The sequence below is a fragment of the Nerophis lumbriciformis genome, linkage group LG13, assembly GCF_033978685.3.
Source record: "Nerophis lumbriciformis linkage group LG13, RoL_Nlum_v2.1, whole genome shotgun sequence".
In the NCBI taxonomy this organism is placed as follows: domain Eukaryota; kingdom Metazoa; phylum Chordata; class Actinopteri; order Syngnathiformes; family Syngnathidae; genus Nerophis; species Nerophis lumbriciformis.
The window spans coordinates 28,300,421-28,311,719 of NC_084560.2; the positions used below are offsets into that span (position 1 = coordinate 28,300,421).

Below are 11,299 nucleotides of genomic sequence, written 5' to 3' on the forward strand. Positions count from 1 at the left end.
CCTTTAAAAGTCCACTTTATTCTATTTGTTAACCCAATTGTCTTTTTTAAGGGGGTGCAGTCCAAAAATAAGCCTTGGTGCTGGAGTTTAGACAGTTTAAATGTGCTTTTTGTCAACCCTACTGGGAAAGTGTCGTTTTATGTGTCTGTATCTTTAATGCTAAGAAACTGTGTTTGTCCACGGGGTGCGAATCTACAAGAAGTGCGATTGTGCACCTAATGCACTTTTTTCAAATACAGAAGTACCGTATTATGCAAAACCAACTTTTCTCACCTTCTGGTACCTGCTGATGTGTATTTGAGATCTGCATAAGTCCTGAAAATTTGCACATGTCCGCCACTGTAGTCCGTGCCGATGCCGTAGTCGATAAGCTTGTGCTTTTTCACTATCTTCTTGTTATTGGGCATTCACCCTCTGCTGTTGCCATTTCTAATATAAAGTAGCGTAAAGTTCTAACTTATATCTCGCTATGGAGGCGCTAAAAAATAACAGTATAGTGGGTTTACATAATTCACTCACAGAACTTTAGTTATTAGAGAGTGAGAGTTTTCATGGTACACATTTCCGGTGTTGCTGCACTAGTGAGCCACGGATGAGGAGATGCTGCTCTTTTGTTGATTTAAGTAAAGTGTGATTGACATTAAAACAGTTAGTTCCATCTTTTGACACTTCTTCAACTCCCGTCCTTTCACGCTTCACTGCTACAACAAAGATGACGGGGAGAAGACGCTGTCGAAGGTGAGCCACGTAAATAAGACCGCCCACAAAACGGCGCATCCAGAAGCGACTGTCAGAAAGCGGCTTGAAGATGATCTGTAAAACATAGTCTATGCAACATTTTGACCAAAGAACCACTATTACATGTTATGTAGACCACAGTGAAATGTGTTTTAAATTTTGAAAAAAAAATCATAATATGACCCCTTTAATGCGATTTATAATCCGGTGCGCCTTTTGTATGAAAAAAGACCTGAATAGACCCGCTCATCGGCAGTGCGCCTTATAATCCGGTGCGCCCTATGGTCCAGAAAATACGGGTACCTCAATTTATAAACCTAATTGGTTCTGTGAAGGAGATCTTAACTCAAAACACTTGTATCTAAAATCAAAGTCTTTAATTAAAGTTAACTGAAATCAAATTTAATCGATGCTTGGCCCTCAAAACGGCACATTATTAACATGTAACATGCCCTTTGAAAGGAATTTCTGCACTAGTTAAATGCAGTAATCTAATGCAAATGTACAGCATTTACCTTGAAGAGTGGACTTTTACTATGGAAGTATTATTGTAGCAAAATTATTTGCAAACATGTGCGTGTACTCAAATTGTGCAGTAATTTGTGTGTCTGTATATCAATCCGAGTGTGTGTATTCAGAGCTGAGTGAGTGTGTTTTAGAGCCGCGTACGTGTGATTTAAGTTGTCGGTCTGTCCCTAATCAGAAAGAACCCGATAGGCTGTCTACTTACACGTGACTTTTGGGACACTTCTGCTGTCAAGATTTGAGAGAGCGCACCCAGATTTGTGAGCGTGTAATACAATGTGTGCGCGCGCATTTAGAAGTGCATCTATGCTCTGCAAAATGCAGGAACCCTCTATTGGCTGTCTTTTTTACACGAGACTTTTGCGACACTTCTACTGTGTACGATTTGAGCGAGCGCATCCAGATTTGTGAGCGTATAATACAACTTGTGCGCACGCATTCAGAAGTGCGCATGTGAAATACAATCTGTGTGTGCATATCTGACGTATGCCTACGTTTAACCAACCATTAAATTTTCCTGAGGGAACTCTCCTGAAGGAATCAATAAAGTACTATCTATCTATCTATTGAAGGAACCACACAATTTAAACCAATCAGAAACAACGTATAGCTGAGGTGCGTGAAAGACAGACGCCAAGACCCGCCTTACGTTGTTTCTGATTGGTTTAAATTGTGTCTTCCGTGGTTGGTTAAAAATAGGCACAGTGGACTGATGGTTTGGTCTGGGATTGGCACAATTTAGTGTTGCCAATCAGCCTATCCCCAGGTGCAAGTCTTTGGAGGTGGGAGGAAGCTGGAGTACCTGGAGAAAACCCGTTAGCACATGCCTAAAAATATCTTAAAGCAGATGGCTAAATTAGAGCCACTAAATAGGTTAAAGCAAAGCTTCATAATCTGATTAGTCGACTAATCGCTAAGATAATCAATGACTAGTCAACTAATCGCTAAGATAATCTATGACTAGTCGACTATCAAAATAGTCGTTAGTTGCAGCCCTAGTTTCGGGTTAAAAAAATAAATGCGTCCCCACAGTGTCCTATCAATAGTGACTCACAACCAGGCAGAAACGTTTCCTAGGTGAGAATGTTGTAATACAGTGTGTTGCAAAGCCTGTTTTTTGGTAGTCACAAACAGGTTTTAGGGACACATTATGATAAAAAAAACATCATTAAAAAGTCATCTTTGCAGAATAGGGGACACTTAAAGCAATTTAGTGTTTGAATTTCCTCCTAAAGAGGAAGGCCCTGATCGCTGTCATCTACGTTCTTTCTGTCATGTTTTGTTTTTTTTCTAACCCAGAGTGTGCCTTGGAGGATGAGACTTACGAGGACGGTGCAGAGACACAGGTGGAGTGTAACCGTTGTGTCTGTGCATGCGGCAACTGGGTGTGCACTGCTATGACTTGCACGGGTAAGCTTCAAAATTGTATTTTTGTTATCTTAATTGGTATTGTCCTTCAACATGTGTGTGTGTTTTGACCTTCTGTGTGCGCAGACAAGACAGCTGCCGTGGATGAGTCAACCGATGGCGGTGCAGAGATGACCGAGGAGGAGTGGAACCTCCGCGTAGCCGAGCTGAACAAACACCAGGTCAGCTTTTATCTTCAACCAACAAACCCCCACTATCTGACTTCGAGGTTCCTCGGGGTAATAACTTGGATGTCTGTTTTCCTTGACAAAGGACATCTGGATGAAAGTGCTTAGCCAGCGAAATGACATCCTCCGGTTTAGATTTGTTGACATAAGCTTTTTTGTGACACTAACACCAGTGAACTGAGCTATCAGCATATTTTTTAACAGTGGCAAAAACACCAAGTGTGATGAATCACCATTAAAGACTTAATAACGTACAGTGGAACCTCCAAAGTTGAACAGAAACTTTTTCATAATGTAAAGTGAACTGATCTGTCCCAGGGTCAAACTGTCGCCCCCCTAAAACCTCTATGAACTGGGACAAGAGTAAAAATGTGTTACATAATATGTTAATCACTGCATAATAAGTAGGGATGGTCTCTTACCGCTTTTTTTTTTGTCAAGCTACTGTGCTACAATGGTTTAGCTGCCTTTCTGTTTATAGCATGTTCCTCAATGACGACTATTTACGTGAATAGTTGGGGCTTTTGGATGGGTAGTTTATTTTTTCCTGATACCCGATGCACCAACTTTGGCCTATACTGGAACGGACCATCCCTAATAATAAGACTATATCAAACTAAAATAAAGTGTAACTACCGAATTTTTCGGATTATAAATCGCTCTGGCCGAAATTTGCATAATAAAGAAGGAAAAAAACATATATAAGTCGCACTAGAGTATAAGTCGCATTTTTTGGGGAAATTTTTTGCCAGTCCCTTACAAGTTTCTCGCTTACTCCAAACTTTCTTTCTGCTGCTCGATTGCCGTTTTCTGCTGCATATTTCACTACTTCCAGCTTGTAACCTGCAGTATATGATTTCCTATTCGGTGCCATTTTTGTTCAGCCCTTCTCAGTTTTTATAAGTTACCGCCAATGTTGAAATGATAAATTTTCATAGGTACGGAAGTAGTAGCAGATAGCATCTTTTTTTTCACAATGCACTTCTGCCATGACCGCCGAATTTGTATTGGTTGACGTGTGTGTGTGACGATTGCTGATATACGCCTAGTCTCTTACGTGAATGAGATAATTAATATTATTTGATATTTTACGGTAATGTGTTAATAATTTCACACATAAATCGCTCCAGAGTATAAGTCGCACTCCCGGCCAAACTATGAAAAAAACTGTGACTTATAATCCGAAAAATACGGTACTCTCCCTTTGAAGATGCGTAATGGAGGGGAAACAGCAAGGCAATTACAGTCTGCCAACTGCTGGTGTTTTATGGAAGTAATAATGCATGTCTGGTGGTAGGTAGCAGACATATGTAAGTATCGTATTTTACGGACTATAGAGCATACTTGCCAACCCTCCCGATTTTCCCGGGAGACTCACGAATTTCAGTGCCCCTCCCGAAAAACTCCCGGGGCAACCATTCTCCGAATTTCTCCCGATTTCCACACGGACAACAATATTGGGGGGGTGCCTTAAAGGCACTGCCTTTAGCGTCCTCTCTCACCTGAAAAGGAGACTATTATATATGTCTCCGTTATCCATAGGTTTATCTATAACCCATAAAGTAGGCAGGCACTGAGCTATTTCTCAGCGTGTGTTTATTCCAGCCGGCACGTTAATACACTGACACACAACATCCGGATTTCCATCATGCATTGCTTCAAAACTACGGCAAGTAGTAATGTCCAAAAACATAACAGAGACGAAGCAGAAGAACGAAGAAGAGATGCGGCGACGACGAGTAAGAAGAAGAAGTACGCTTGCAAGTTCCAAAATGATTGGAAAAAATAATTTCAGTTCATCCAGGACAGCTCAAAGGGGAAGGGGTATGCTACCTGCAAATTTTGTAGATCAGACTTCTCCATTGAACATAGTGGCCGAACATATATACTTATTCATGAACGGATTATTTATATATATATATATATATATAAGAAATACTTGAAAATATATACCCCCCACCCCGCTACAACAACAACACCCCCCCCCCCCCCCCCCCCATATCCCAAAACACCCCCCATCTCCCGAATTCGGAGGTCTCAAGGTTGGCAAGTATGCTAAAAAATATTTTTCCATATATTAGCCGCAACAGATATATACGTTACAAAATTAGTTATTTACACAGAAACGGCACTTGTACTATTGTTTCAAAGCACTAAACGGAAGAAAATATTGTAGAGGTTCACCCTGCAGCACCTGCAAAGTGAAAACTTGTCCAAAATATGGTGCCGTAGCACACATAATAACACACCTTTTCAGTGTCTCTGCTTGTGTTTTTAATGAAAACTATTTGTTAAACACAAAACATTATGGCCGTTAGCGAAGAAAAATCCATTAATAAGCCGCACCATTTTATAAGCCGCAGGGTTCAAAGCGTAAAAACAAAGTAGCAGCTTATAGTCTGGAATTTATGGTATGTTATGTGGTGGCAGTTGAAAACGTATAGAAACAACTAAACACACTTGTAAAGTTTGTCCTTTACATACTTTGTTGTGAGCTGAAGTCTCTGCGGAGTTGATAATGATGCAGAATGATGGTTTGAACTTTATTTTTGAGGCTTATTCCTATACATACAAATCCTCAAAATTGTACAACTTTTACTGAAAAGTTGGATGTTGCACTGTATTACGCCGTTTGTCACATCAAGCAACAGTTGCTGCATTCCCACACATACAGCCCTGTAATGTAAACTTCATTCGAAAGCAGGGCTATTCAACTGGTGGCCGGGGAATGACAACACACCGGCCCAGGTTTAGTTCAAAACTTGGGAAACAGATCGCTCCTGTTCATCTGACAAAAATAAATAGACCCAAATCAGGTGTCTACTGTAAGGGACCCTGGTTTTCCGAAATATACAAAATAAGACTATTAGTGAAGGGAGAAGTCCCGCCCCGGTCCTTAGCTTCTGGAAACGTGGCCCAAACTTAAGTAAACAAGTAAATAAACAAATCAGGTAGTTCTAGTGTACACGCAGGGACCGCATGCACACATACAAAAGCAACTGGCGGACGTTGTGGCGTCCTCCTCTGTTCAGCGGTCCTTGAACACACTCTAAAAACACCTCAGTTTCGTATTTCTCTGAGTATAGAACGATTAGTCTGGCCTAAGAGAGCACAGCACGAAGGTTCAATGTGCACAATTGAATATCTTAGTTACTCAGACAGCAATGTGTTGATATAAGTTTAGATGGGGGGTATGTTGTTTCGTAATGGGGAAAGACGTTAATGTCTCTTGTTTTCATGTTAGCGTTTAAGCGGGCGCCAGTCAGTCTGTGAATTTATCAAAGTGCAGTTATCAATCACAATTACTCTAGTAGTAATGCAACTTTTTTTTCCATTATTTTTTTTAAATCTCATAATTCTGCTATTGCGTTTCTTTACTTAGTAACAACATTTTAATTCTGACTTTTTTTTTTTAAACATTAAACATTTACATGTAAAATTGCAACTTTCATCTACTTAAACTCCAAATGTATTCTTTAATATTTTTCAATATCATCATTCTTATTTCTCATCAAATTGTGACTATATTCTCGTCATGATGCAACTATATTATTTTACTTCATTTTTTTTTCTTTTCAGAGTGACCCTTTGTGACGATAACTCACATTCCAGAAACTCGCTTGCCAAACAACGGCTGTTCTAGCACCTGTGCGAATAGAACTTTTTCTAAACTCTGCATATCACTTATACAGTCGTGGTCAAAAGTTTACATACACTTGTAAAGAACATAATGTCATGGCTGTCTTGAGTTTCCAAAAATTTCTACAACTCCTATTGAGTATGTATACTTTTGACTCAGCAGGTTTGGTCACATTTTCAGTAGACCCATAATAAATTCATAAAAGAACCAAACTTCATGAATATTTTTGGTGACCAACAAGTATGTGCTCCAATCACTCTATCACAAAAAAATAAGAGTTTTAGAAATGATTGGAAACTCAAGACAGCCATGACATTATGTTCTTTACAAGTGTATGTAAACTTTTGACCCCGACTGTAGCTATTTTGTGTAATTAATTTGCTTTCACACAACTACAATATGTCTACCATGTCCTCATTCATTTTGTATGTTGTTTCCGTGCAGGAAACCGTGGAGAAAATGAAGGCCAGCACAAAAGAGGCTTGAATAACGATGCAATCAGAGATGGAGGATGCACACCGCACCACTTTTTCCTCCATACTTGACTGACCTTTGCAGCCTGTGTGTCGTTATTGTCGGTAACACCACACTGACTTTGACATGCGTCTTTACTATTTTAGTTATAATTATTATTACACATGTTTCACAGTGTTAAAGTTTGCTAGAGTCAGGGGGGCCGTTACAGTCCCCCTTTGCATTCAGTACTGTCATATTTGATTGTATTAACTACTCCTGTACACGTCTTACTACACATTTTCTGCGGTTTTGCGATTCATTTTGTCGTTGCGTATGTAGGCTCATACTTGACCAACGCACTTGTTTTTTTATCTCTCTCATTTGCTCTCTTCGTGCACACCAAGCAACTGACCCGAGGTAGCTTACTAGACATTTAGCAGCAAAAACATGTGGTTGTACAGGAGGAAGGGGATTCATATGGCCCCATCTGTCATGGTTTACCTGACGCATGAAACCTGACGGATTTAGCCACCAGATTGTTGAATATTTTTAAAAATTTTGAGAGGCAAATTCTAACTTTGACCACAGTGTCAGTTGCTATATATTTTCAGCAGACTGCATTGCAAGATGATTAACACCCCTCTTCCTCTTACGCAAGATCCACCCAGGAATGGGGCCGTATGAATCCCTTCCTTACTGTAAGTACGCTTTTTTGCACCATTTTTTTCCTCCTTGTGGGGCTCAGATTTACTACATGGGCAAAAGTATGAACACGCAACTATTTTTGGTGTCGAAATACCATTGTCCATATGTCTCTTCAGGGCCAGTCCCTGGTGAGACATCTGAACGTAGTATGGTGGGAGTGGGGGTGTCTGAAACCAAAGATTTGATGAAAATGTTTGACTCTTTGTACTCAAATCTCCAGGTAAGGCAGTATTATTACTCTGGACCCAGCAACAACACTATACCTTCTCTATTTACAAAAAAAAAAAGAACTAGCCTACTAGTTGTGTTTTGTTTGTTTGTGTGAGAGAGCGATTATGCGTGTCTTCTTTTTACGTAGTTCAGTGTTAATTGACAATAATAAAAAAAACAGTGCCTTAGACTTGCAAGATTGCTCGTACAAAGTCTATTTTATCACATGAGTTAGAGGGAACGTGATGAATGTTTTGCTGATGTTTGCCAGTTGCTAAATGGCTCGTGACTTCCTGATGAATGCCTCGTGGACGTCTTTTATCGGAAGGAATATGTATTTAAGCCAATAAACCTTTGTACACCACTAAACTGTCACTTCGAGTGTGTTAGGTGCCATTGTTTGCTCTAAAAGTGATATTTCTTTAAAAAAAATGCAAGTACAATCCGGTGCACTATTCCTCATGCAATGCGTGTCACTGCAGCCTTGCATAGCGTAACTAAAGAAGGGTGTTGCGTAATGTAGGCAGAGCTGGAAAAGTTGGCAGGCTTGCTTGTGGCAAGGTTTTCAAATAATTACTCGTTGCGCAAACACAATGGTAAATGTTCTTAAAAAGCCATAGCAAAAATCATTCTAAACACTACTAAGCGTTCGGTTGTGAACAAAACATTTTTTTTAATTCCAACTATTTGGAGTGAATTATTTGTTAGTTTGCATTCATTTCTACAAATGTGCTGTTTAAGCTGTATGTGGTGTGTTCACTCCATGATGTGGTCATGTTTGTTTTAATACTGTGGTGGGTTCCACACCAGCTCATCCATGGTCCTAATAAAGATAGGCAGATTATTTTTTGATATTTTCCTTTTTTAGAAGGCTAAAAATGTTGTATATATTTTATTTGTATATGTTTGTTTTACTTTTGTTACTATATATAAAAACAATAATTTTCTGCAGCCACATAATTTCTCTACTGTGGGATTATATAAATATATCCTATCCTAAACTTAGTTATAGACATTTCATGTTATTTTAAATTAAGCCTTTTTCAAAGATTTTCCCCCAAAAAATGTTGCTGTTTTTGTTATTTCTATTTCTGGAATGTGCCGAGAAAATGAGAGATCAGGTGTGTCCAAACATTTTCAACTGAGGGCTATTTAAAGGATGTGAGGGCCATTTTGGTAGTTTTCATCTTCAAAACCAGTATAATATATTTATTTATTCAAAGATTTAGAAAATGCAATTTTGTGTGAACGCTAAAGATTCAAAGCCGAACTGAAATGCTAACAGTTAGCACGTGGCCAGACAGTGTCAAGTAACGGAAAATATGAGCAAAATAAGCTAAAACAGCTAACAGTGCTATGGTAACAATAGCATGCTTACAGTTAGTGTTAGTGAAAAACCAACACTAAAGTGTAAACTTGCTAAATTAACTCAAAAAGCTAGCATTCTAAATGCTAACCATAACATGCGTCAAGTACAATATATTACTCTGAGGTGTGTACCTAAAAATGTGTTTAAAATGCTAGCATGCCAACATTAACATGCATCAAAATGAGCAAAAAAGAAGCTAACATGATAAAAAAAAATACTATGCTAACAATAGCATGCTTACAATTAGCAGGAGTGAAATACCAAAATATATGACGCAGAGGTTTAAACTTACAAAATTAGCAAAAAAGCTAGCATTCTCCCTATCGGCATATTACGGATACGGCAACAGCTGACTGGTTTGCAGGTGTGTAATTTTTTGTGAGTTTATGCACTGTGTTGGTTTTGTTCTTTGAACAAGGTGATGTTTATGCACGGTTCATTTTATGCACCAGTAAAAAAAACATGGTAACACTTTTCTATGGGGAACATATTCACCATTAATTATTTGCTTATTAACATGCAAATTAGTAACATATTGGCTCTTAACAAATTATTATTAAGTACTTATTATAATGCCTTATTCGGCATGGCCTCATTATAACCCTGACCCTAACCCTAACCAAAAAACTCTAAATCAAGTCTTTATTACTTAGAATTAGAGATGCCCGATAATATCGGCCAGCCGATAAATGCTTTAAAATGTAATATCGGAAATTATCGTTACTGTTTTTTTTTGTTAACGGTATCGTTTTTTAATTTTTTTTTTTATTAAATCAACATAAAAAACACAAGATAACTTACAATTAGTGCACCAACCCAAAAAACCTCCCTCCCCATTCACACTCATTCACACAAAAGGGTTGTTTCTTTCTGTTATTAATATTCTGGTTCCTACATTATATATCAATACAGTCCGCAAGGAATACAGTCCGTAAGCAAACATAATTGTGCGTGCTGCTGGTCCACTATTAGTACTAACCTTTAACAGTTAATTTACCTCATTTTCATTCATTACTAGTTTCTATGTAACTGTTTTTATATAATTTTACTTTCTTTTTTATTCAAGAAAATGTTTTTAATTTATTAATCTTATTTATTTTATTTTTTAAAGGACCTTATCTTCACCATACCTGGTTGTCCAAATAAGGCATGATAATGTTAATTCCACGACTGTATATATCAATATTGGCTGATATCGGTATCGGTTGATATCGGTAATTAAAGAGTTGGACAATATCGGATATCGGCAAAAAGCCATTATCGGACATCCTTACTTAGATATGTTCCCCTAGTGTCCAAATAACTCTAAATTAAGCATTTGTTACTTAGAATATGTTCCCCATACTAAAGTGTTACCAAAAACATACAACTTTGTCTTGAATTTGAAAAAAAAACATTTTATTTTTCACTAAAGAAGGGTTCGGTGAATGCGCATATGAAACTGGTATGGTTAAGAACCACTGATCTAATGCTAAAGATTGTGCTGTTACAAAAAATAGCTGAGATAGGCTACAGCACCCCCCGCGACCCCAAAAGGGACAAGCGGTAGTAAATAAATAGATGGATGGATGGGCCACGATTTGGACACCGCTGCACTAAATGTATAAGCTGCTTTAAATGTCTTCCATCCATCCATTTTCTACCGCTTATTCCCTTTGGGGTCGCGGGGGCGCTGGAGCCTATCTCAGCTACAATCGGGCGGAAGGCGGGGTACACCCTGGACAAGTCGCCACCTCATCGCAGGGCCAACACAGATATACAGACAACATTCACACTCACATCCACACACTAGGGCCAATTTAGTGTTGCCAATCAACTTATCCCCAGGTGCATGTCTTTGGAGGTGGGAGGAAGCCGGAGTACCCGGAGGGAACCCACGCAGTCACGGGGAGAACATGCAAACTCCACACAGAAAGATCCCGAGCCCGGGATTGAACCCAAGACTACTCAGGACCTTCGTATTGTGAGGCAGATGCACTAACCCCTCTCCCACCGTGAAGCCCTGCTTTAAATGTCTTGTATATTTTTAATGAATTTTACACATAACTTGACAATATATTT

The 11,299-nt window shown here is 38.8% G+C and overlaps 1 protein-coding gene across 1 annotated transcript in view; it reads left to right on the top strand.

The window, feature by feature from the left end:
• Positions 1–8,238, top strand: part of LOC133613668 (follistatin-related protein 1-like) — a 42,910-nt gene extending 34,672 nt beyond the window's left edge. The window contains exons 9-11 of the mRNA XM_061971370.2: positions 2,563–2,673; positions 2,758–2,852; positions 6,943–8,238. Coding sequence (XP_061827354.1) covers positions 2,563–2,673; positions 2,758–2,852; positions 6,943–6,984 — 248 coding nt within the window. The 3' untranslated portion in view covers positions 6,985–8,238. The remainder of the gene's footprint in view (positions 1–2,562; positions 2,674–2,757; positions 2,853–6,942) is intronic.
• The last annotated feature ends 3,061 nt before the right edge of the window (positions 8,239–11,299 follow it).